This window comes from Aulostomus chinensis, chromosome 16 (assembly GCF_037954235.1).
Source record: "Aulostomus chinensis isolate RoL2024-O1b breed Wild chromosome 16, RoL_Achi_v1.0, whole genome shotgun sequence".
Classification (NCBI taxonomy): domain Eukaryota; kingdom Metazoa; phylum Chordata; class Actinopteri; order Syngnathiformes; family Aulostomidae; genus Aulostomus; species Aulostomus chinensis.
In genome coordinates, this window is record NC_141335.1 from 2,949,877 (window position 1) to 2,977,337 (window position 27,461).

Below are 27,461 nucleotides of genomic sequence, written 5' to 3' on the forward strand. Positions count from 1 at the left end.
GAGTTAATATTGGCTGGGACCCTGCAGTACCAGGGGTGTGGTGGAGATCAGATGAGGACACAGCTGACCACAATAGTGAAATTCTGTGACATTAAAAAAGTGTTTATATATATATGTGTGTGTGTGTGTGTATATATATATCCATCGTCGTCTTCCACTTATTCCTTATAGTAAGGGTGGGGGGTGGAGCCTATCCCAGCATCTACGGGGAAGAGGCTGGGCTCACCCTGTACAGGTCGCCAGTCTATCGCAGGGCCAACATACAGAGACGAACAACCATTCACACTCACATTCATACCTAAGGTCAATTTAGAGAATCCAATCAGCCTAGTCCCCAAATTGATGTCTTTGGACGGTGGCAGGAAGCCGGAGTACCGGAGAGAACCCACGCAGGATCGGGGAGAACATGGAGACTCGCACAGAAAGATCCCGCACTCGAACCCGGAACCTTCTTGCTGTGAGGCCACAGTGCTAACCACCTCGTGCAGCCCATACATATATATATATATATAGATATAGATATAGATATAGATATAGATATAGATAGATAGATAGATAGATAGATATATAGATATATATAGATATAGATATAGATATATATATAGATAGATATAGATATATACATATAGATATATACACACACACACATAAACCTTTTGGCTATATAGCATTGCTTGCTGCTCACTTGCACTCCATCAATCCATCCAGCTTCTACCAATCATCCTGTTAAGAATTGTGGGGGTAACTGTGAGGCAACATTGCTAACACTGCACCACCATGCTGCCCTCACTTGAGCTCCTTTAATCTTTTTTTTAATTATTACCTGTCCTGTTCAGCAGCTGGGGCAAGCAGCATCCATGTTCCTGGTGCCTTGTTGTACTGAAGCAGTTTTACTCTGCATAGGAGAAATCTGATAAACTCCTATTGCTATTTATGTTTAATTTTATTAGGAATGGTGTTGGTTCATTGATAAAGCGACCGGACTGAGGCTCAGGAGTCAGGAGTGGATAGGAAGAGAGAACAGGGACAGGATAGGGAAGACCGGGGGGGGGGGGGGGGGGGGGGAGACAAAAACAACAACAGCAATAGCAGAAAAATAAACAAAAAACAAACAAACAAACAAAGAAAAAGTAACAACAACAGAGAGGAGGAAAAAAAAAAAAGGATGAACAGGGTTACCGCAGCACAGTGTGGTGCTAATATCCACACTGACTGGTTGTGGCTGAACCTGAGTGGGAGGGTCACCCATGAGAGGGATCCTGGCTTTGTCCTTTGCTGTGTGTATCTGGACCCTTCACACCCGCCAATGCGGTTTCTCATGTATGTGTATGATTTACATGTATTAAATATCTCTACACTAAGAGTGTCTTGCACTATAGACACTCATTAACAGCCCCTCTCTTGCTCCCTGTTAGGGTTCACTGAATCTGGAATCCATCTGGATGATGGTGGGTTGGATCTTAGTCTTGGTCCATCCTTCATGGACATCCTCATCACTATGATTCATATTGTAAGTATCTAAGAGGTGGACAATTCTGTTTAATTGTTGATTTAGTCAGGTTGCAGCACCAACTACAGCTCAATTCATGTACATTCAAGGAACTCAACCCCTTCTTGGAAAACATGCTCATTGTCCATCTTGCCCAGAGTCAGATGAGAAGATACATTAATGTCCCCTGTGTATGCATTTAGGAGCTGAGACCTACAGTAGTTGCTTTACCACAGCGGCTTGGCAGATTAGCATATCTCCGCTTTTACTGCCCAGCTTCCAAAACCTGTTGTTCCTCCTCTGTGTATTCTGATTCAAATAGATCATGCTTAGAATCTTGGTATGTCCAGAGGTAACCCTCCTCACCCTGCCTGAAAAAGTCGGCCATGCTTAGCAACAACATCTTGTAGACATCAGCAAATGTTCAGCTTTGTTAGCTTCCCGGCTCTTGTCCTTGAGTATTTTGTCCCAGTTGCCTCTCACAACGGTGTCATTCTTTACTGGCCTCTCGTGAATCGTCTGACTTTGTTGGCTTGAGCTCAAGTCCAAGCCACAGTTATTTATTGTAAAACAAAGTTATTCAATGTTGACTAAAAATCCCAAGTTACTCCAGGAAGGGCTTCCTGAGGTTAATTATCAACTATTTCTCAAATGTACAAGTTATTGATAAATTGATATTCATGCACAACTGAAGCTATTTCACAGAAGGGTGTCATTTAGAGGGGGAGTTACGTTATCTTGCTTCTCCTCTTGGGTGCTTAACCACTCACTCACTCTGTCAGTCTGGCAAAGGTCAGTGGGGAGCCAGTCCATAATGGCCATCAACATCCCAGGAGTGATAGTGATGGTGCTGTTTTACCTACTGGTCCTCGGAACCGGCATCTGGGCTTCGGTCAAGTCCAAAAAGCAAAAGATGAAAAGTGCAGCCACTGAGGTGGAGATGGCCCTGCTGGGGAACCGGGGCATCGGCTCAGTGGTGGGAATCTTCACCACCATAGGTGAGGGGAAACTCTGTGACTGGCTTTCTGTGATTAGCAAGGTCTGTTATATCATTACAAAACGAATTCTCAAAAAAGAATCCGTTTTTGGCAACTGGACTCACCTCTTGAAAATGAAGACGTTTCGCCTCTCATCCATCCTGCAGTTCTTCAGTTGTGAAGAAGCTTCTTGGATGAGAGGCGAACTGAAGAATTGAAGAACTGAAGAAGCTTCTTGGATGAGAGGCGAACTGAAGAATTGAAGAACTGAAGAAGCTTCTTGGATGAGAGGCGAAACGTCTGCACTTACAAGAGCTGAGTCCAGTTGCCTAAATTGATTATTTTTGAGAATTACGGCGACCTGGACGACTGAGAATATACACAAATCCATTACAAAACGAAGCTCAAGCAGAATAAAGATCAAATCTGCCCATAGTTATTATTTTTGCTTGGACTAAACTAGTAAAGGATGACACGGATTCCTTCAGATATGAAAATCACATGAAATCAGTTAATCAGATCTGTACCGATAAAATCGAAGACATCTTGACCAGAGCCAAAGTTGACAACTTCATCGAGAAAATTCAACACATGTCTGTGTTCACCAGACTTTGTCCTCCCTCGGGGCTCTGTGGTTGTGCTCCCAGCTGACTTTTTACTCTTTGTTTGCAATTATGGCACAAACATCTGGCCTGGGTGGTGTTTTTTTTTTCTTCAGAACTACATTCTTATTGGCTACTGAGCTTTGGAGTGAACCTACACTAAGAGTGTCCTGCATGTACCTGAATACGGTACAAATGAACATTCAACTTTCCAGTAAAACAGATTAACAAGAATGGCGTGTGTGTTTTGAGGGCAGCATATACATGGTACAACCTCTGTACGCCGTTCGCTTCTACGTGAGCTGTCTGATAGTACCATTGATTGTTTGTTGCGTAGGATTTGGCCGCAGTACTGAGCAGTAGAAGAGTAAAGAATCCAGAAACAGCAACAAAGTTGAGGGGACAGGTGAAACGTCTCTCTGCAGAAATCAGGTTTGCTCCATTTTTTTTTTTTTGGAGACATGAGGCATAAAAAGGACGGAGCACATAAAAGTTTCCCACTTGTTTGTGGGCTTGTTCATGTTAAAGAAACATCTGCACCATGACCGCTCACAAAGATGGAGGTGTGGAGGGATGCATTTTTCACTTAGGAGGAACCAACTATAATCCTTCACAAATATGAGGAATATTAACCCATAAAACAGGCTAAAAGTAAAACAGTCGCTGCAGTATTTTCCCCCGGTGGGCCATTGGTACGGTCCATAGAGGTGCTCCTCAAGACTGATGCATTGCCGAGCACAGTGCTGGTGAATCCGAAATCTAACCGTCCATGTCTGTTTGTTAATCCATCCTGTAGGTACGTGGGTCGGAGGAGGCTTCCTTGTTGGCACAGCTGAGATGGTGTACACGCCCTCTATGGGACTAAGCTGGACAATCATGATGTTATTGGCCTACAGCTTGTCGTTTCTTACTGGTACGAGTTAAAAAGCAGCTTGTTATAGGAGCATGTGTCGCAAAACTAACAGCCTTTGAGACAAAAACTCTTGGTAACAATGTGACTGCCAAAATAAATACAAATCATCTGTGCAACTTTTAGTCCAGATTTAGTCATCAAGCTCCCCTCTTTGCATTTCTAACATTTTCCAATAATTTCCTGAAATTCTTTTTTGTAATATTTTGTAAAAAAAAACAAAACTATTGCACGTCTACAGTTTTGAATGTGAAAAAAGAAAGATTATATGATGTAGCGTTTCCCCCGATAAGCAATAAACAGAGGAGGTGGTTCTACGGAGAGAGTTCCACCAGCGAGGGAGAGTATCATTCAAGTCCATTTGCTGCGGTGAACTTGAGGTTAATGAACTGCCCAAAGAGATGAGGGTGTTGTGAGAGTGTGCTGACATGTTGCATCACCACCTCGCACTACTGCAGCAAAGTTGGGGGCATAGAGCTCACTGGAGCCTCCTTCGTCTCTGTTCTGACAGTTCAGGACACTGGGCATTGTGACTCCTGTCACCTGCCCCCCCCCAAACTCTTAGGTCCTCTGCCATCATCGCTGCAGTATCACACCGAGAACTACAACCCTGCTCAGACTATGTTGTTTAATCTAGTTGCACATCCGCCTCCATTCCTGTGTTGGATATTTCAATACAGCTTTGAAACAAATGGACCGTTTTTGTTTGAATGTGAATGTCCACATTTATCTTGCACTTTGCACTTTTTACACCATTTTGACAAACTAGAAAAAACAGGGTGTTGTGAAATGTGACAACACTGAAAAAGATTTAAAAACCCGTAGAAGTGCCTTATAGGCTGTTTGGACTGTTGAATGCTTGCAGAGAGGCTCCGGTGGCTGTTTCTATACATTTGTGAATATTAGAAAGGGAAAACACCATTTTTCACAGGGCTATACTTAAAATCTCAACATTTTTGATGAATTTGCCCTTCAGGGTACATTTTAGTAAAGACAAAACGTATTCACAAAACACTTCTGCTCCTACTAGAGCTGAAAATGTCCCCAAATACGAACTCCTTGCCAGACATCTTTGGGCTGCGTTCAGAGCTCCCTGAAAGTTCTCAGCGTGTTCATGAATTCACGCCCTGATATTTAAACCTAATAAAATGTTCATCCTTCTTGATGTAGTTTTTAATTCTAATTTGCTCTTTCTTTTTTTTCCCCCTTCCAGCTGGCTTCGTGTTCGTTAAGCCGATGAGAGACCGAAAATACGTGACGATGATGGACCCTTTCCACGTCAAGTATGGAAAAGTACTAACGGGTTTTTTGTGCCTGGTTTCACTTTTTCTTGATGTGGTCTGGGTGCCTGCTACCCTCATTGGTCTTGGTGAGTAAGTTGAAACCAAAGCACTGACACATCTTCAGTGAGTACTTTGTGGATGCGACTTCCCACAGTTCATGTCATGTTTCATATCCCAATGACTGTTTATGTTAAATGCCACAGACTAAATGTGTTTGACAGGTGCAACCATGAGTGCGGTCCTGGACCTCCCCTACACTGTTTGTATCTGGATCTCTGCTGCTGTCGCCATCACCTACACCCTGCTGGGGGGGCTCTACTCTGTAGCCTACACAGATGTCATACAGCTGGTCCTTATATTCTTCAGCTTGGTGAATTTGATGTGCTTTTCTCTTTTATTGTCAAGAAAGTGCGTTATTGACTAGTGGGGCTGTTTTTTTTGTTTTGTTTGAATTTGGAGGTCACTTGTACCACAACAACCTGAGAGGCATAATCGCAAAAAAAACAAACAAAAAACCTCAGCTTCCTGTTGTATAGTTTTGTCTTCCCTCACGTATGACTCACGCCGTACAGAACATCTTAAAATACCTAAACACGTATGTGTGAAATTCCAGTGATTTCTATGTATCAGGGGGCAGCAGCATTAAAAAAGAAAGCAACAACTATGATTGTACTACATATCGAATGAAGACATAAAGCATAGTTATGTGACTTAAGGTGTATTTTGTGTCTCGACAGTGGATTTGTCTTCCCTTTGTCATGATTAACCCTCACACGCTGGACATCAGCACGACGCTGAGGAACAACACCTTACATGGTCCCTGGATTGGTGCTCTGGAGCTGAAGAACATCTGGAAAATGGCTGATCATCTTCTATTCTTGGTATATTGAAGACGCACCTAAATGCAGTTCTGTCCGTTCCCTATAGACGTCCTCGCCATTGGAGCACAAAAGTATTCGAACGGTGGAACTTTTTTCCTTTGCATTTACAGGATCAGTCAGTTTGTAGCAGAGACTGTTAACTGTAACACTGTACGCTTCAAGGTAGAAATTCTTGCCTGTCTTCTGTAAATGTTCGTGTACATTCTACAATTCTACAATTCTACAATTTCATTTAGCAGACGGTTTTGTCCAAAGCGACGACATTCACCATCAACACACCGTTGCACCAGTAACATGCTCGTTTATGTTGCTCCTCTCCTTTCTTTTGCCTGCATTCTTTTCATTTTAGGAAAGCGTAAAGTCGCTGTTCTTGAAACTTCACGTTATGTTGTAGGATGAAGGAGTCTTCCAGTCATCTAAAGATCGTTTTTATCAACTAATCTGATAGAGATTCAATGAATACAGTTCGACTCTTCCTGGCTGAACCTCTGTTGTTCCTCTCTGCTGTTCCCCCGCGCTTTCTTTTATCGAAATAATGATTAAAACAACAACAACAAAATGACATTTTACCTGATCTATGCTAAGAGGATGTCACATATTCTCATCCAAGGGACTGGGGAGTTTGGGGTATCAGTGCCTCCACCAGAGAATCTTGTCAGCCACTTCCTCAACGACAGCGCGGCGCACGTGCTTTGCTGCTGCCCTCATCATGCCTACATTTGGAGTTCCTCCTGTACTGATTGGAGCAACTGCTGCATCTACAGGTAATTACATGTTTGTTTTTTTAACAGTACCACCAGGTCAGGTTTGAAAGATCAGTCCAAAAACAGGTTCTGAGACTATTTCTGACTCTCTCTCTCTCTGTCTCTCTCTGTCACTCTCTCTCTCTCTCTCTCTCTCTCTGGCTCACATCCCTGCCTCAGACTGGAACCTGACTTCCTACGGTTCTCCATCTCCATATGAGCGAGGAGAAGCAGCGCTCGTCCTTCCTATCGCCCTGCAGCACCTCACCCCCTCCTACATCTCTGTCATTGGTATTGGAGCTGTGGCCGCCGCTGTGATGTCATCGGCTGACTCCGCTTTGCTTTCTGCAGCCTCTATTTTCTCCTCCAACGTATACAAGAACATCATCAGGCCTCAGGTGACAAAAAATAAGATTTTTTTTGTATTTGCAATAAAAGAAAGCAGGTTGAATTTGATTTTACTATCATGTTAATCATCAAAAACCAAGAAAAGAAATTTGAAAAAGTTATCGATAATGTAATAGAGTATTCTTCTACCTCTGTTTTCTTCTCAGGCATCAGAGCGAGAGATTCAGTGGGTCATCCGGCTTGCTGTGGTGGTAGTGGGCTTGGTCGGCACGTCACTCACCTTCATGAAAAACAGCGTTATATTGTTCTGGTTCCTTGGCGCCGAAGTGGCCTACGTCATAATCTTCCCTCAACTCTTCTGTGTGGTCTACTGCAACATCAGTAATGGATATGGGGCTATCATGGGCTTGCTGGTGGGAGTTGTGTTGAGAGTGCTGAGTGGAGTACCATCTCTAGGTCTTCCACCAGTCCTCCACTTCCCTGGATGCACTCTTGAGGATGGCGTTTATGTCCAGTACGCTCCAGTCAAGACCATCGCCATGCTGTCTACCATCGCCGCCGTCCTGTTATTCTCATATCTGACTTTTGTGCTCTTCAACAAAGGACTTCTTCCTGAGGGGTGGGACATTTTCAAAGTGAAAGCTCAGGACTCAGCACAGGCACTGACACCACTAGGTGGTGCTGCAGAGAACATTGAGACTGTATTTTTGAATGAAAACTCCAGTCACACACAAGCGTCAGAACCAATGATTCACTCCAACTGATAGGGCATTTTCCTTAGAGGCCCGTCTGAGGCCTCTCCCTCAGATCCCTCACACAACCATCAGCATCAGGAACTTTTTTAAACCCTTATTGCTTACAGAAAACTCAATAATCTGTGTTTTAGACATAAATGAGGATGGTAACCCAAATAAGTACCAGCCATGCTTTGGGGATTGATGAGTGTTTGCCACTTGTTGTGAATGAACTGCCACTCCTCGCCTGCTGCAGACATCACTCATCATTGGTAATGTCTTTTTTTTCATTCTTCTGTTTTTTTTTAGAAGCATTTCAAATTGAATACAAAATTATATTTATAGCCTAAAGAATTATACCTGCTATGTTTGCGATTATTTATTGTTCCTATCTTGTGAGCTGCCATGATATCGTCAGTTTTGTTTGAGTAAAATCAATCATGATGTTTTGTAAGGTAACCCCACTGGTGCAGATCGGTCAACCAATTAAACGCCTGAACGCTGATCTCTCTCTTTGCCTTGTGAATAATCTGATGAGTGGCTGTGTTCTGGAAAGATACTGGTTTTAATCAAAATCCCTCTGTTTGCAAGTGTTGAGGTTCGTGTTCAGGAGCTTCTTCACAGCTGATGGTCTTTCTTCTACACGCATGAGAGCGTCACAACCAGTTCAGGGACTGGGAACATCCCACCGTCGACCCTCAGTTTGAGTACGAATAAAATTCAGGCTCAGTCAGTGAGGTACAACACCTGTGAGGTCCTGAGGGCAAAAGCTGCAAACGCTGGGGCCCCGGCGCTGTTATTCTAGGAGGGGGAATGTTCCTGACAGAGAGGATGCCAGTGCTTAGCATTCTTTGTTTTAGTGAATGGATTTTTCTTTTATGAGTATATGAAAGGCTTTAAGTACTGAATGAAAATGTATCATACTTAAAGACTATCATTTCCTTTACGAGTGGTGAATAAAGATGTTGATTTCAGCTCCTAAGTATATGCCTCTTTCATTTTTTTCAGTATTTAGAATAAATAATTTCGTATTTATTTATTTATGTATTCATTCATGCCGCTATTTTCTACTTTATTTTGTATCTCATTGTTTTTTAATACAGGTTAATGTGTCAGTTTAGCCTTTTGTATTTAAATATGGGGCTGTCTTTATATGGCCATACATCATGATCTGTAGGGAGCAGTTTTTCGCTCCAGTGTCAACTGAATGTTTATCGTGGTGGTGACAGTCATACTGGTTGTCACTCGGATTCATTTGGGAAACTTTCCAGGTTCCTTTTGAGGAGGACCCTTCTACTTTTCCCAGTTGCAGGATCAACAGAATCTTGAGGGGCTCAGAAAAGCTCCTGTCAACAGGTGCAGACTCATAATTTTCGAGGTGAGAATCTAGAGGAAAGTATTATTTTATTAGATAAAATTACACATGATAAAGTTTCCCTTTATGGAAGAAATAAAGTTGAAAAAAAATCATTTGCTATTGTGTGTATCATGTTCTCTCTGTTTGCATGAGAATAAAACCAGCACAGCACCAGAGCACTGGCAGTCAGCCACTCTCCAAAAGGCAGAAAAAAATGAAATGGTAAAGAATGTTGAAAATGCCTTCAAAAACAACTAAACACACCTTTCATAAGAGGGCGCCAGTTCTCCACTCAGAGCGAGTGTGAGTGTTGGGGGTGTGTGTTTCTTCTTTATGCTTCTGCTCTGGAATGATTCCCTCCTCCTTCTGATAAGTCTATGCCCATCTATGAGTCTGTCAGTCACACACCAGCCAGTGGGCAAATCAGTCCTCCAGTCCACGATGGCCATCAACATCCCGGGAGTGATAATGATGGCGGTTTTTTACTTTCTGGTCCTCGGAACCGGCGTCTGGGCTTCTTTCAAGTCCTAAGGGGTAAAGAAGAAAAGTACAGCCACTGAGATGGAGATGGCCCTGCTGGGGAACCGCAGCATCAGCTGGGTGGTGGTAATCATGCAGGTGCAGCAAAACCCAGGGGCAAACTGAACCAACTCAGGGCCAGCAGCAAACATGCAGGGGCCCTCCACGTCCCTTGTTCTCTCCTGATTTCAGTCCTTATCTGTCTCATCTTCTGGAAGATAGCAGTCAGTTGGAGCAAGTTCTCCTTCGCAGGTATGAACACTGGACAACCACCTAAAACAGATGGCTTTTCAATGCTGGCTGAAAAAATATGATTCTGAGTAATGAGATTACAGTCCCTGTTGCCTGTTGGAAATCATTCACAACAAAAACAACAACTATAATAATAATAATAATAATAATAATAATAATAATAATAATAATAATGATAATAATGATAATAATAATAATAGTAATAATACTGATAATAGTAATAATAATGATAATAATGATAATAATAATAATAGTAATAATAATGATAATAATGATAGTAATGATAATAATGATAATAATAATAATAATAATGATAATAATGCTAATAATAATAGTAATAATAATGATAATAATGATAATAATGATAATAGTAATAATAATGATAATAATAATGATAATAATGATAATGATAATAATAATAATAATAATAACAATAATAATAATAATAATAATGATAATGATAATAATAATAATAATAATAATGATAATAATGATAATGATGATAATGATAATAATGATAATAATAATGATAATAATCATAAACTCTTATGTTTCCTTTTTGAGTCTTGCTGTTGGTGTCTTTCCCAGTACTCCATTGTGCTACATCAGTGATGTTTCTCTGCTGGCACTGACTCAGCTTGGATGGGTGGGGAGCAGATGGAATGAGTCTTGGAATGTTGCTGTATTGTTGCATCTGGTCGAGTCATAACAGAGTCACGCAAGGATGAAACTTAGTTTGTCATTGAGAAAATAACACCATCGTCTTGACTGTCCAACTCCACTCCACGGCCACATTCAAGGGGCACCATGCGGCCCAAACCCAGGACGAGCCCCCACCTGGCTCCATAGCAGTGGGAGGCGAGTCGGTATAAAGAATCGAGAGATCTTAATATTTGTTTTTTCTCACGTTGCGTGATAACGTGCATCACTGAGAGGCGCACCTCAGCTGATCACGATCACCTCTCGAATACTCTAAAACCATGAGGCTGATTCTCAGCACAGCTGCAGCTAAACTGCCCCAGGCCAACCCATGAAATGTTGCTGCAGACGAGTCTTAGCGCCGCCTGGTGGTAAAAAGGAAATGCCTTTTTTTTTTCTTACACTTTCATGTCCACTAACTGGGCGGACTGGATCCATCTCAGATCTGTTCAGAAACACCTTAAGGGTTTGGTGATGGGTTACTGGAAGTGCTACTTTTGTGAGGTGGCCAAGTCGGATACTTTGCTTTGGAACAGGACACTGGAATAACTGAACTCCACATGGTCAGATCCTTTCTAGCATTGGAATGAGATTTCCAGCATGAAGACACCCAAAAGCTGAATTAAAGTCTTCTTCGTCTTCGTCTTCGTCTTCGTCTTCGTCGTCCTCCGCTTCATCCGGTGGGTCCGGGTCGCGGGGGCAGCAGTCTCAGCAAGGAAGCCCAGACTGCCCTCTCCCCAGCCACTTCAACCAGCTCTTCTGGGAGGATCCCGAGGCGTTCCCAGGCCAGCCGAGAGATATAATCCCTCCACCGTGTCCTGGGTCGGCCCCAAGGCCTCCTCCCAGTTGGACATGCCTGGAAAACGTCCAGATGGAGGCGCCCAGGATGCATCCTCACCAGATGCCCGAACCACCTCAACTGACTCCTCTCAACATGGAGGAGCAGCGGTTCTACTCTGAGACCCTCCCGAATGACTGAGCTTCTCACCCTATCTCTAAGGGAGAGCCCAGCCACCCTGCGGAGGAAACTCATTTCGGCCGCTTGTATTCGCGATCTTGTTCTTTCGGTCATGACCCAAAGCTCATTACCATAGGTGAGGATTGGAACGTAGATTGACCGGTAAATCGAGAGCCTCGCCTTTTGGCTAAGCTCCCTCTTCACCACAACAGACTGGTTTAGCAACCGCAAGACTGCGGATGCCGCCCCAATCCGCCTGTCAATCTCCCGCTCCATCTTACCCTCACTCGTGAACAAGACCCCGAGATACTTAAACTCCTCCACCTGAGGTAAGACCTCCCCCCCGACCCGGAGTGGGCAAACCACCCTTTTCCGGCTGAGGACCATGGCCTCAGACTTGGAGGTGCTGATTCTCATCCCAGCCGCTTCACATTCGGCTGCAAACTGTCCCAGCAAGAGCTGGAGGTCGTGGCCCGATGGCGCTAAGAGGACTACGTCATCCGCAAACAGCAAAGACGACATCCTCCCGCCACCAAACTCAACCCCCTCCACCACCCGGCTGCGCCTAGAAATTCTGTCCATAAAAGTTATGAACAGAACCGGTGACAAAGGGCAGCCTTGGCGGAGTCCAACCCTCACTGGGAACAAGTCCGACTTACTACCGGCCACACGGACCAGACTCTCACTCCTCCGGTAGAATGACCGAAAGGCCCTTTGTAAAGGGCCATCCACCCTGTACTCCCGGAGTACCCCCCACAGTATGCTCCTGGGAACACGGTCGTAAGCCTTCTCCAAGTCCACAAAGCACATGTGGACTGGTTGGGCAAACTCCCATGCCCCCTCCAGCACCCTAGCGAGGGTGAAGAGCTGATCCATGGTTCCACGGCCAGGACGAAAACCACACTGCTCCTCCTCAATCTGAGGTTCGACTATCGCCCTGACCCTCCTCTCCAGTACCCTGGCGTAGACCTTACCAGGGAGGCTGAGAAGTGTGATCCCCCGATAGTTGGAACACACCCTCTGGTCCCCTTTCTTAAAGACGGGGACCACCACCCCGGTCTGCCACTCCAAAGGCACTTCCCCCGATGTCCACGCAATGTTGCAGAGACGTGTCAGCCAAGACAGCCCCACTACATCCAGAGCCTTGACATACCCAGGGCGGATCTCATCCACCCCCGGGGCTCTGCCACCACGGAGTTGTTGAACTGCCTCGGCGACTTCTGCCCCGGAGATTGGACGACCCCCCCCCAAGCACTCCCCAGACTCTGTCTCCTCCACGGAGTACGTGCTGGTGGGATTGAGGAGTTCCTCAAAGTATTCCTTCCAATGCCCAATTATCTCCCCAGTTGACGTCAGCAGCCTCCCACCCCCACTGTAAACAGTGTGGGCAAGTTGCCGCCTTCCCCCCCTGAGGCGACGGACGGTTTGCCAGAACCTTTTTGGAGCCGACCGATAGTCGTTCTCCATGGCCTCACCGAACTCTTCCCACGCCCGAGTTTTTGCTTTGGCGACCGCCACAGCTGCACACCGTTTGGCCTGCCGGTACCGGTCAGCTGTCTCTGGAGACCCACAGGCCAGCCATGCCCTGTAAGCCTCCTTCTTCAGCCTGACGGCTCCCCTCACCTCTGGTGTCCACCAGCGGGTTCGAGGATTACCCCCGCGGCCGGCCCCAGCAGCCTTGTGGCCACAGCTCACAGCAGCCGTCTCGACAATGGCAGAGCGGAACATGGCCCATTCGGACTCAATGTCCCCCACTACCCCCGTGATGTGATCAAAGCTCTGCCAGAGGTGGGAGTTAAACATCGTTCTGACTGGTTCTTCTGCCAGGCGTTCCCAACAAACCCTCACTACTCGTTTGGGCCTGCCAGGTCTGCGCGGCATCTTCCCCTGCCATCTGATCCAACTCACCACCAGGTGGTGATCAGTTGACAGCTCAGCTCCTCTCTTCACCCGAGTGTCCAGAACATGCGGTCGCAGGTCAAATGATACGACTAGAAAATCGATCATAGACCTGCGACCTAGGGTGTCCTGGTGCCACGTGCACCGGTGGGCATCCTTATGCTCGAACATGGTGTTCGTTATGGCCAAAATGCGACTTGCACAGAAGTCCAATAACTGAACACCACTCGGGTTCAGGTCGGGCCTGCCGTTCCTCCCAATCACACCTCTCCAGGTCATGCTGTCGTTGCCCACGTGAGCGTTGAAGTCTCCCAGTAGGACAATGGAGTCTCCAGCCGGGGCACCATCCAGTACCCTTCCCAGGGACTCCAAAAAGGGTGGGTACTCTGAACTAGTGTTCGGCGCGCATGCGCAGACCACAGTCAGGACCCGTTCCCCGACCCGAAGGCGCAGGGAAGCAACCCTTTCGTCCACGGGGGTAAACCCCAACGTACAGGCAGAGAGTCGAGGGGCAACCAAAAAGCCCACCCCCGCCCTCCGCCTCTCACCCGGAGCAACTCCAGCAAAAGAGAAAGTCCAACCCCTCTCAAGGATTCGGGTTCCGGACCCAGAGCTATGTGTCGAGGTGAGGCCGACTATATCTAGCCAGTAACGCTCAACCTCTTCCACCAGCTCCAGCTCCTTCCCCACCAGAGAGGTAACGTTCCATGTCCCAAAAGCCAGCTTCCATGTCTGTGGTTCAGACAGCCGAGGCACCCGCCTGGAACCGCCACCCAAACCACATTGCACCGGACCCCTCCGGTTCCCCCGATGAGTGGTGAGTCCAAGGGAGGACGTGCCTGTGTCTCCTCTTCGGGCTGGGCCCGGCCGGGCCCCACGGACCAAGGCCCGGCCACCAGGCGCTCGCCTTCGAGCCCCCACCCTTGGCCTGGCTCCAGGGCGGGGCCCCGGTGCCCCTCCGGGCACGGTACACATCGCACTTGCTGGTTTTTCCATGAAGGGTCTGTTGAACCGTTCTTTGTCTGGCCCTTCGCCTAGGACCAGTCTGCCTTGGGTGACCCTACCAGGGGCAAAATGCCCCCGACAGCATAGCTCCTAGGGTCACTAGGGCACTCAAACTCCTCCACCACGGTAAGGTGACGGTTCCAGGAGGAGTGAATTAAAGTCAAAGAAAAGTAAAGGCAAATTTTCCTTGTTGCTGTTGCATATCTTTATCAGTAAGGAACGTTTTGATGCCATCCTGCTACCTCAGCAGGATGGAATTTAGAATTTCACCTTGACTCAGTCCTTACTTTTGATTTAATTTGTGTTCCTTTCAAAATAGTACACTACAAGTACAATTATAGAGTAGAACATGTTTTTCAAAACAGGACGTATCACCAGCAATTCAACCTTCAACTGAAGAAAACAACCAAAACTGCTTACATTCAACTGTCAAATGGTAGTGATGTTTTTCTGGATAATGCTGTGATTTGGGGAACTGCAAAGATTGAATGTAATGAGGGACTGAGAAAAATGGTGCAAGTGCAAAAATGTGGGTCAGTTGAAAAAAAAAAGAGCAGTTCTGTTCCCTTAGAGGGATCTAGCCAGTGTGTGTGTGTGTGTGTGTGTGTGTGTGTGTGTGTGTGTGTGTGAGAGTGGATAGCAACTGAATGACGATGCATTAATTACTGTGTGTGTGTGTGCTATCATGCTGTAGCCACGTGGGTCGGAGGAGCCTTCATTGTTGGCACAGCCGAGATGGTCTACACGCCTTCCATGGGACTAACTTCTGGACTCGTGATGTTAACAGCTTATAGCACATGTTTTATTGTTGGTAAGAGTTTAGAATGACATCTTACAGGGTACCAGATGTCTGCATGAGTATCGAAACAAACAGTGTTTGACCATGAGAGTCAGAAAGCGCTCAGCCACTTCCTGAAGTTCGCATCCAGGGGTAATGCGTGTCAGTTACATAGAGACTGGAGAAAACAGCTGCTCACTGAAAGGACACACAACCCAGCATATTCCAGTCAGTTTACTTTAACATAAGTAGCTGCTTAACAAACGTTACAACATTTGAAGCAATTGACTCACTGGTCCTTACATCAGTGGACGGAAATAATCTGTTGGTATATTAGCTTCCTATTAGCTTCCGTACACTTTTACAGTACCAGTGCATTTGAGGACATTAAGATTTTTTTTTTTTTTTAAAGGCTCTGCTTTTAAAAAAATTGCAAGGCTGAAAAATCGATATAGTTTATGTTGATTGGTTTGTAATCTGTGTGTGTGTGTGTGTGTTTTAATCAAGGTGCTTTAGTGTTTATAAAGCCGCTGAGAGACCGACACTGTTTAACAATGATGGACCCTTTCCATGTGAAATATGGGAAAGTACTAACAGGTGGATTGTGCCTGGTGTCCATTATTATCGATACGGTCTGGGTGACTACGACGCTCATTGGTTTAGGTAGGTACATCCCTACTCACACTTACGTGTACATGTCCAGCTACAATGAATTGATAGACAGCTAATGTCCAGACAAATATGATCAAATGTCACATAATGTGTTTGACAGGTGCAACCATGAGTGCGGTCCTGGATCTGTCCTACACTGTTTGTATCTGGATCTCTGCTGCGGTCGCCATCACCTACACCCTGCTGGGGGGGCTCTACTCTGTAGCCTACACGGACATTATACAGCTGGTCCTCATATTCGTCAGCTTGGTGAATTTTGCTGTGCTTTGACTCAGAGAGGATTTCACAATATGTTGTTCATATGTTACACATGGTGAAAATTGCACTTACGAACATAGAAACACAAAACGTGTTCACTCTCATTTTTCTCGAATGCTAGGAGGAGCTGTAAGAGTTTTTATGTTCATGCAAAAAGTACGACAGCAAGCTCTTATATTAGCTTCCCTGAGATGCTTTCTGACAGTCAGTGCAGATGTTCTTTAATTGTTGCAACAGCTGGCTGGTTTCACTCAATCTCACAAGTGGTGAAGCTGGATGTGCTTGTCCTGGGCTAGCATGTTACATATGTCCTGAGCTGCCAAACTGCCAAATTGCCAAATTCTTGGATACAACATTGGAGACGGCTTATGGTAGAGAAATGAAATGAATCGAATAGACGGCAAGCAGCCCTGGCAGATATTCCTGGGGACAGCATGCCAATTGCAGACTGCCTCAAAATAACTCAGGAGTCATGATAAATTAAATTCCTCATTTTATTCCGACCAGTCCAAGACAAACCAACACACTGATTCAACAGTTTAATCTGCAAGCTGATATGCCACACTTGCCAGGTGGATGGAATTTCTTGAGTCAATACTGCAGGCAGGAAAAGTCAGACTGGTGTATCTTTTGGTTTGATTTCATGAGGATGGATAGGAAAGCTCACAAACACAAACTAAAAGAGAAAGACAGATTTTGGCTGTCCATAAGAAGTCTTTGATCTTTGACTTAAACTCACGAAGAATGGGTGAGGAGGTAGTTCATAATCATTTCATCTAATGATAAACTGATTTAGAAAAAAAAAAGTCAGCAGAGTAAACTTTTCTGCACAAAGAATCAAACCCAAAAGAAAATATCTAATTCTGTATGTAGGCTGTATTCAAAATCCCCACTGAACACAGTGGTTTTATGTTTATGATTCATCTCTGCAGTGGATTTGTGTTCCCTTTGTCCTGATGAACCCTCACACGTCAGACATCAGCACGACCCTGATAAACAACACCTTACATCCTTCCTGGCTGGGTTCAGTGGAGCTGCAAAACATTGGAAAAATGGCTGATGAATTCTTATTCTTTGTATGTGGAAGAACATCAAATGCAATATTCTCTGACCTTTTTTATACGTGATGGCCATTTTCAATGTTAAGTTCCTCTTTTACTGAAATAGCTGTGAGAAAGTAGGTATTATGCAAAATTTACACTAAGAGCTATTTCTTATTTCACATGTAAGTCTCTGGGTAGTCTGGCATATCAGTGCTTCCATCAGAGAACCTTGGCAGCTTCATCCACAACCACAGCAAAGTGCACATGCTTCGCTGCTACCTTCATCTTACCCATATTTGGAATACCTCCGATACTGCTTGGGGCAGCTGGTGCGTCTACTGGATGGTGCCTGTGGGTCTTTTTTTTTTTTTTTTTTTTAAAGATTTTTCTTCTTTGCATTTTAATGCTTTATTAATTAGGTTATAGTGAAGAAATGACAGTAAAGGGTGAGGGAGAGGAGGGACTACATGCAGACTAGGACCCAAGCTGGATTTTATCCCTAGTTCCCCAGCCTTGGCCTACGTGGTATGCACTTAACCGATGTGCTAACAGAGTGCCTCGCCCGTGGGTCATTTGAAGGGTCCTCTACAACCAGTCATCCTTCAATGTCCCACTGCTCTTATCCTGGAGCGCCTCCTGGTGACTGGAAATTTTATTAGCAACAATATTCAAGGGAAAATAATTATGGTCACACACCAGTCAACACTAAAATAAGCAATTGGGCAAGAAAAGGGGATAAGGACATGGCTGGGGCTTACCAAGTGGCTGGGACAACCAAAATCAGCAAAGAGGTCCTCAAATGAATCACCCACTGATACCTTAGTTTAGCTTATGGTTGTCCATTGATTCGATGATGACCATCTTCTTTTATTTGTGAGTCTGCTGGTGTCTGAATAGTCAGATCCTGGATCCATGGATGCGGTTACAGATCAGGCATGTGAAGGAGGCACTGGGGGGAACAGGGGTGGCTTTGCAAGGATGCCTCTTTGCATGCTTTGCTGCACAGTGTTGTGTGTGCTGTTCCTCCATATAATCCACTCCGTGTGAACAGTGGGAGCCCAAGAAATTTTGGCAGGAAGCAAGCACCTCCAGGAAAGAGGGGTTGGGATCCAGCATCTCTCAGAGTGGTCTTCATTTGGCCTTTGAAATGCTTCTTCTGCCCACCAGCACTGCGTTGGCCAAGGTGTAACTGACCATAGAGGATTCTGTGTTGGATTCTGTGGCTGGGCAGATGATGTGCCCCAACCACTTGAGTTGATGTTTGATCATGATGGACTCCACACTGCAGCTGCCTGCCCTCTCTAGCACCTCTGTGAGCTCCACTTTGCCCTTCCGTGTGATGCCCTTCCGTGAATGCTAAGGATCTACTGGGGACATCTGACACGGAAGGTCTCCAGGCTTCTCAGATGGCGGCTGTAAATAGTTCATGCCTCATATCCATACTGTAATGCAGTGATGCATACTGCTCTATAGACCAGCACTTTTGGTGTGGAGTTCTGGGTTCTGGGTGTTCGCCAGTCCCATTCTGGTGTATGCAGTTACAGCTGCTGATAGGATGTTTTGCGAAGCCTCTGGTGTATGGGCAACCAGGGCACAGTCAAGGGCATATTGTAGCTCAATGATAGTCTCCAAGCTCAGCTTGGTAGTTGCCTGTACCCTCCTAATGTTAAACAGGTTACCATCAAGCCTGAAGCTGATGGTGACTCCAGTCTGCTTCTCCATCATCCTACATAGCAGTGTTGTGACACAGATGAGTAAGATGTTGAAGAGATCTGGTGCCAGCACACAACCCTGCCTCAATCCAGGTTGCACAACGAAGGGCTCTGAGATGTGTCTTCCCACTAACACTCGGGCCTTCATACCAGAATGGAACTGTGAGAGAACATGAAAAACTTGGGTGGACATCCAAGTCTCTTCATGACTTACAAAAGTAGGTCCCTGTTCACTGTGTCAAATGCTTTTGAGAGGTCGACAAAGGTAATGAACAAGTCCTTGTGCTGTTCTCAGCATTTCTCTTGGAGCTGACATGTCACAAAGATCACATCAACTGTCCCCCTGTCCTTCCGAAAACCACTCTGTGACTCTGGGGTGATCCGTTCCGATATTCGGAGATGAGTTTGTGGAGCATGACCTTGACAAGGACCTATCCAGGAAAGGCCAACAGAGAGATACCCCTACTATTGGAATAGATGGATTTGTCTCCTTTGTTCTTGTAGATGGTCACAATGTTGACATCCCTCCACTGTTGGGACACACACACACTCTTCTCCGCACCTCTGAAATGTAGATGCAGTGTCCTTGTACAGAGGTAGCCTCCCTCCTTGAGAAGTTCAGCTGGGATGCTGTCAGGTCCACGAGATTTTTTTTTTTTGTCAGAGTCTTGACTGCATGCAGGATTTCTTTGAAGGTTGGGGGGGGGGGTTAAGATCTGGTAAGGTAGGATGTTCAGGGAGCTCTGAAAGGACAGTTAGGTCCACTGGGGTTGGCTGGTTGAGCAGGGTGTTAAAATGCTCAGCCCACCGCTCCACTATCAGAGCCTGGTCCTTGACTACAGATGTTTCGTCAGCAGCTGTACCAGGTGCCAGGGAGTAGTTTCTGGGGATGTATCATAGAAACTGTGCACATTGTTTCTATCAGTGTGAGACTCGATTTCATTGGCCTTTGAAATCCACCACTCATCTTGCAGTTTTCTGAGTGTTGTTTGGGCTTCAGAATGAAGGGCTTGCCATTGCCTCTTGTGGAGTTTGGATTGTGGGTTGTTTAGGGTGCCTTGTGCATTCTGTCGAGGAGGTTGGATATCTCTCCAGCATTCTGGTCAGACCAGTCCTGGTGTTTCTTGCTTTTGAAACCAATGGCTTGGGCTGCAGTGTCAAAATGGATGGTGGACAGAGGTCCACTTCTCATCCATTCCAGAATCTGAGGTGATCAGCTACTCAATGTCTGCCAGCTTCTCAGCTCAGGAGTGACAGAAGTTGTCATGAGTGTCGCTGCTGAAGAGTCCGGCACAGTGGAGTGTTTTCCTCTTCAGGACACCATGATGTGCTCGGGCCAGACATTCATTCTGACCTTTGTCAGAATCATGCAGTGGTCGGTCCAGGACTCTGCCCCTCGCATAGCTCTTGTAATGAGAATGTCCTGGAGATCAGTCCTTCTCTTGATCACATAGTTGATCAGGTGCCAGTGTTGAGACCTGGGATGCATCCAGGATGCCTTATATTTGTTCTTTTGTTGGAGGATGGTGATTGTGATGGTAAGATTGTGGTCCACACACAGACTAAGAAGTCTTGAGCCATTGGGGTTGACTTTTCTAATGTTGTGGGCACCAGTTACACCATTCCAGTTTTGCGAATTCTTTCAGACTCTTTGAAATCACCAAGCAGCATGATTTTGTCACTCCTTGGGATGTCACTTAGGTAATGGTCACAAAATGTGGGCGACCTTCCAGGCCCTAAAGCAACTTGTGAAACAGTCAAACCTTTACAACAGAGCAGGCGTGGCTGCAGTGAGCTGCTCTCGGCAGAAAACTATTTCACTCCCAGCAGAAACAAAACAAAAAGAAACAAACGTAAGGCTTGCGCCAAGGAGCTGTCCCATTAAAAAAAAGGGCTGCCACTGCCTCACCAACCAAACGCTCCAATGCCGAGCCACAGCCACCATGCCAGCAAACCTTGATCAAAAAAAAAAAATCATGAGGGGAACATTAAGTAAGTCCCTGGCCTTCCATGCACTTCCTGAGAACTCTGCAAGAAGCAGAGTAAACAAACTGTGTGAGAGGAAGAGCACATTCTGACATAATATGATGCATACAGTGATGTCCCTCACTTTAAGTTTAGAAATCCCTTACTGTCAGACTTTGTCCTCTACGGTTGGTTCATGATTAAGTACTTGAGAAATTAAAGCCATTCATTCATTGAAGTGGCAACAGCCCTATATTATATTCACAAAATCAGAAATCTTTAGGTCACTTATGACTCTCTCTCTGGCTCACATCCCTGCCTCAGACTGGAACCTGACTTCCTACGGTTCTCCATCTCCATATGAGCGAGGAGAAGCAGCGCTCGTCCTTCCTATCGCCCTGCAGCACCTCACCCCCTCCTACATCTCTGTCATTGGTATTGGAGCTGTGGCCGCCGCTGTGATGTCATCGGCTGACTCCGCTTTGCTTTCTGCAGCCTCTATTTTCTCCTCCAACGTATACAAGAACATCATCAGGCCTCAGGTGACAAAACATAGCTTTTCCCTCAGTTAGCTACAAAATCAAACAGGCTGAGTTTGACATTACTGTTGAGTACAGCATCACACCTACAGAAAATGTGATACAGAAAAGATATAGAACAATGTAATAAAGTATTCCTCAACCTCTGTTTTCTTCTCAGGCATCAGAGCGAGAGATTCAGTGGGTCATCCGGCTTGCTGTGGTGGTAGTGGGCTTGGTCGGCACGTCACTCACCTTCATGAAAAACAGCGTTATATTGTTCTGGTTCCTTGGCGCCGAAGTGGCCTACGTCATAATCTTCCCTCAACTCTTCTGTGTGGTCTACTGCAACATCAGTAATGGATATGGGGCTATCATGGGCTTGCTGGTGGGAGTTGTGTTGAGAGTGCTGAGTGGAGTACCATCTCTAGGTCTTCCACCAGTCCTCCACTTCCCTGGATGCACTCTTGAGGATGGCGTTTATGTCCAGTACGCTCCAGTCAAGACCATCGCCATGCTGTCTACCATCGCCGCCGTCCTGTTATTCTCATATCTGACTTTTGTGCTCTTCAACAAAGGACTTCTTCCTGAGGGGTGGGACATTTTCAAAGTGAAAGCTCAGGACTCAGCACAGGCACTGACAACACTAGGTGGTGCTGCAGAGAACACTGAGACTGTATATTTGAATGAAAACTCCAGTCACACTAAAACGTCAGAACCAATGATTCACTCCAACTGTTAGGCTTCTTGTGAAGAAGCGCTGTCTCATAGTTTAGTTTCAGGCCATGTGTGATAGTTTAGCCGTTACCTGGTTAAATAATCCCCCAAACAATGATTTCTTATATTTTTTCCTGTTACCAGGTGCAATTATTACTTGCTTGTGATTATTACTAGTGCTCGAGACCAATCAGCATCCTCAAGGACATAAGGGCAGGGTTTTAGTTTAACAGCAGTGAGTCTGGTCATTTAAGACATTTGAGTCTATTGTAAATTTATTTAACTACTGGTGTAGCTCTTCAGGTGAGGGGGGTGTTCTTGACTGACTGGATGTCAGTGTTCAGCATGTGTAATCTAGATGTATTTTACTGATAAAACAGGGAAAAGTGACAACTTACCTACTGGATAACTATTAGAAACATTGTATCTTCTGTTTTCAGTAATGGTTTGTAGAGACAGAAAACTCTGACCCCCAGAAACCCTGGCATTCACATAGAAAATAGCATTGTGTTAATTTCTCAGGATGTGCACAATCAATGCTCCAAACAGATGCAGGACATGCAAGTATGTTGATAAAGGGCTTTTACAATGATGGAATGTTGCATCCCTTATTTCAGCAGCACATGGTACACTTACATACACATGGCATCTAGACAGCACAGAGAGCCCACCATGGAGGCTACATGGATACAGAATATTAACAAAACATCATCAAAATCCATTAAAAATGTTCTTCCAATCAGCCAACATTTGTCATCAAGATAATAAATCCAGAACCTGAGACAGACCACCTCCAGGACCTTAATACAAATCACTGACTAAAATCAATGGCCTCAAAAAAATTCATCAAAATACACTCAAACATTATCGCAAAAGTAGGTTGATCAGGATGCTTTCCAATAGCTTGAACCTTGTTTGCTCATCTATCTCGCAAGACTTGGTGAATCTTCTCTGTGACTTCTCAACAAAAAAATGGCTAAATCCTGCTCCTGGCCCAGGGCAGTCCTTGTGATCCAGGATCTAGTGGATCATTTCTTTAGTTTTTGAGATATCCCGCTAACAATCAGAGGCTCTTGCTCATAGGTGGAGGTAATAAGAGCCTAATGAAAAGGAATCTTCATTTCTTTTTTATTGCAATGTGGTCAAAGTGCTTATAAGTCAGCATCCTATGACACCCCGGTCTGGTCCAGGTCTTAAGTGAGTCTTGAGTTGTGGTCTTCTCCCAGTCTCTGTACACTCCTCTGTTAGTTGTGACTTGGATTCAGTTTGTGAACAGGGGAAAAGGGAAGATTAAAGTATAAAAGGGTTTTGTTCTTGCTCCCACTGTTGTTTTGCTGTTTAAGAACGATGTGAGGAGTGAGTGCTAATCACAATTTGTGATATCACAAACATTTTGCAAGCTGATCCCAATCCAAAATTCAGAATGAAAAAGTACAATACAGAATTTTGAATAGTTAATGAATTTGATTATATTATATAGCAGTATATTCATGCACAGGGTGACTGGTCCCATCGTGGAGATGATCAGCAAGACAACTGAGGGTAATAGTTGATCAATAAATGTGGAAATCATATTCAGTTAGGACCACTTCCATTGATAAGAAAATGTAATTACCATTACAGTAACTTTAATTTTGCAGCATGGCTCAGTTCTAGCAACTACCTGACCTGCCATGTTCATTCATGGAGAACCAAAGTGGCAAATGTGTGTCATCAGCTACTAGAGCCTTTGGTCTTTAAAGGGGGTGCATTCTCTCGTGTTACGATAAACAAATCGTCAGCCAGTCATTCAGTCCGTCAGTCCGTCAGTCAGCCATCAGCCTGTTGGGAAAACAGTCATCCAGTCCATATTGGCACTCAACATCACAGGACTGATGTTGATGGTGCTATTTTACCTAAAGGTCCCTGGTACTAGTGTCTGGGCTTTTTTTCAGTCCAAAAAGATGAAGAACAGAAGTGCAGTGTGTCCCCTGGCTCTGCTCTGAGGGTAAAGGAGTGTGGAGCAGCCTCCTAGCTCTGCACGACAGCTGTGTTCCTTGAGGCTTTCTCTGTGTCGAGTTTGAGTCTAACTTTGTCGCCTGGAGCTCGTGATGGTTGTGGTTTGGTTGAGTGCCTTCGATCGTAGAACCTTTCTTATGAGTTCTTTGCCTTTGCATCGATATGCTATACCTCCTGTATGTTAGGCCACTGTGGCTTCAGGTTCTCTTTGAGTGTTGGCAGTGTGGTGCGAATGCTTCTGCACACCAGGAGTTTTGCTGGACTCTCCCCAGTAGGCTCAGTTGAGGTTGCACGGTAACTCAGCAGGGCCAAGTGAGGACCTGTCTGTTTGAGGATTGACTTAGCTGTGTTCACTGCAAGCTCAGGCATGCCATTGGACTGGGCATAGAATGGACTTCCAGGGTCCAGGATGTCTCTGTGGCTGTGGTTTGGTGCTGTTGGGGCGTTTGTGGCGCGATCTTTTGGGCAGCTAGTTTTCCTCCTGCTGGCTGCATCTAAGATGTTTTCCACATCGGTGATTTTGTTTGTCTACACTAGCTTTTCACGCCACATCTTCCTAAAGTCATCATTCACATGACATATTGAATCCAATTCCTAGTCCTGTATTTGTATGTTGTTTTATCAGTTGTACTTAAGAGCAACCGCATTGTCGGCTTGCAGAATTTGCAGGTTTCATGCAGGATATTCATTTTTCTCTATTGGTTTTTAATTGTAATTTCCACCGTCTTTTTTCCACTCAAGCTGGTTTAGTGTTTACTCAGCCATTGAGCCAAGTATGGAACAGTAGTAACGCTGTCCTGTGCGTGGTTTCACTTTTCTTGATTTGATCTGTGTCTAATACAATCATTGGTTTTGGTAAGTATAAACCTCACTAGAGTTTACAGTGTATGTAAGTATACAGGGTGTGTAAATGCTTCTCAAATCAAATTCCCATTATCAATATGTTTATCAGGGGCAACCATGAGTGTGATCCTGGATCTATCCTATCCTGGTGATTTTTGTGATTGATGTATGCGTACTCAATCACAGATGGTGGCTTCAGATGCACATGGGTACAATCAAGCACTCCAATCACATTTGGCCCAGCCCGTCTGCTGGCTCAGAGTCATCCGCCAGGACCAGCGGCATTCAGGCCAGCCCGTGCCCCGACCCACCCCTGTGCTGCTACCTTGTTGTGGGGGGGTTGCTTGCGTGCCTCTGTGACTCTGAAGGCTATACCGGCGGGGGGATCATGACCCCAGTAGGTCCAACCATGCCGGGCAGGTTTCTAGAGTAGAGGCGAAGAAGAGGCAGCAAGCCACACAGAGGGGGTGGCTATCATGATGACAAAAGAGACCACGAAGACTCTAATGGCATGGAAACCCATCAGCTCTCGTATTATCGCAGCAACCTTCAATACTAGCAACAAGAGAGTGAAAGCCCACATCATCCAGTGCTATGCACCCACCAATGATGCAGATGACGAGGCCAAGGAGAGGTTCTATGAAAGCTTAAACCACCTTCTCAATGAAATTGGAAACAGAGACCTCATTATTCGAATGGGGGACTTCAACGCAAAGATTGGAGCCCAAAACGGGGGATACGAGTCTGCAATGGGTAAACATGGAGTGGGGACCATGAACGAAAACGGCGACATGTTTGCTGAAACCTGCGTGTACAACAACCTTGTTATAGGGGGGAGTATATTTCTCCACAAGACAATCCATAAAACAACCTTGGTGTCACCAGACCAGGTCACAGAAAACCAAATCAATCATATCTGTATATACAAAAAGTTTAGAAGGACCATGGAAGATGTCAGAACAAGATGGGGGGCAGACGTAGCCTCAGACCACCATCTCCTGGTGGGGAAATTCAAACTGAGGCTGAAGAGATATCATCATCGTGCAAAGGGCCAGAGAACAAAATACAACACCAACAACCTCAGCAATGCTCAAATCAGGAATGAGTTCAGAGATATTCTCTCAAAGAAAAATACAGAGCTACAGCTTGGCCGCACAAATGATTGGACAACAAACAAGGAGTGGGAAAACCTAAAGACTGCTTGGAGCTCAACATGTGAGGAAGTCTTGGGGAGAAGATCACAGAACCATAAAGACTGGATAACAGCAGAAACCCCAAGTCAAGTAAGTAAGTCATGCCCCGACCCCAGCACAAACACCAGGCCGACAAGCGGCGGACGGTCCTCCAGCCCACCCGGACCCAGTGGTGCATCCTCCGGCCCACACGGTTCCAGAGGGAGGGTCCTCACACAGCCAGATTCTCTATGTAATCGGAGCCACTGACAGCACTCATGTTGCCATAAAAGCGCCTGTGTGAGGACCCTCCCTCTGGATCCATATGATGTCATGTTCCGTGTCTTCATTTCCTCTTTTATGTTGTGGTTCGTGTCCTGTCTCCCCGTGCGCTCCTGTTTGTCTCGGTCAGTCTTTAGTTCCTGTTTTATTTTGAAGTTCAGGTCTTGTCTTTCTGTGTGCTCCCTGCTGTGATTACCTCATGTGTCTCACCTGTGTGTGATTGAACAACCTGTGTCTTGTTTCCTTGTGTGTTTAATCTCTGTGTTTCGCATTATCTGTGCCACTGTCTCTCATTGTCATTGCTCCAGGCAACCCCCTGTCATGTTTTCTGTAAGTCCTTGGTTTTCTGTCCTCATGTTGTACTTCTCATTGGTACTTTGATCCCTACCAGTTCAAGACTTAGGCTTGTGGACCCTTTTAGTTGATACTCTGTTGTCTTCTGTTGAACTCTTTTGCCTTTTTTTTTAAATTAAAGTCTTTTGTTGATCTCCCCTTGGCTGCTGTCTGCATTTGGGTCCAGCTTCCAGCGTTAAAACCCTGGCGTATGATTGATATGTGGACACATAAACCACTTCAGTTATTCAAAGTAATTCTGTTAATGTCTTCATTTCCAAAATACCATACGATTTTTGGCTTTGAGTCAAAGCACTGTAAAAATGTCAAACATTTTCTTGTTTGCATTTCTGGAAAACTAGACGCAGGCATGACATGTGGCCCTCTGCTCCATTTGCCAACTTTTTCTGCACATCAGTCCCAGGGGTGAGGGTGCATTTAATTGTGCTGTCATATATTTATTTGTCTTTTTCTGTTTCTTGTCTTTCTGCTCTCCATTACCTTTTGCTGGTGC

General features: G+C 45.3%; 2 protein-coding genes across 3 annotated transcripts; both read left to right on the forward strand.

The window, feature by feature from the left end:
* Positions 1-220: 220 nt before the first annotated feature.
* On the forward strand, positions 221-8,856 carry LOC147247136 (high-affinity choline transporter 1-like). 2 transcript variants are annotated; one of them, XM_086180521.1, is made up of 10 exons: positions 221-457; positions 1,416-1,510; positions 2,272-2,487; positions 3,865-3,981; positions 5,192-5,347; positions 5,483-5,631; positions 5,999-6,142; positions 6,753-6,906; positions 7,066-7,283; positions 7,440-8,856. In XM_086180521.1, the coding sequence occupies exons 3-10, from the start codon at positions 2,304-2,306 to the stop codon at positions 7,995-7,997; spliced, it is 1,680 nt and encodes a 559-aa protein (XP_086036647.1). In that variant the 5' UTR covers positions 221-457; positions 1,416-1,510; positions 2,272-2,303; the 3' UTR covers positions 7,998-8,856. The 2 variants fall into 2 exon arrangements, with proteins under 2 accessions (XP_086036647.1, XP_086036648.1); XM_086180522.1 differs by lacking the exons at positions 221-457; positions 1,416-1,510 and adding an exon at positions 3,406-3,500 and having other exon boundaries at positions 2,373-2,487.
* An 845-nt stretch (positions 8,857-9,701) lies between these two features.
* Positions 9,702-22,905, forward strand: LOC147247137 (high affinity choline transporter 1-like). Its single transcript, XM_086181305.1, has 9 exons — positions 9,702-9,858; positions 9,943-10,095; positions 15,351-15,467; positions 15,942-16,097; positions 16,207-16,355; positions 17,297-17,440; positions 17,595-17,745; positions 21,406-21,626; positions 21,784-22,905. Exons 1-9 carry the CDS (start codon positions 9,702-9,704, stop codon positions 22,342-22,344), a joined length of 1,809 nt encoding a protein of 602 aa, XP_086037431.1. The 3' UTR covers positions 22,345-22,905.
* The last annotated feature ends 4,556 nt before the right edge of the window (positions 22,906-27,461 follow it).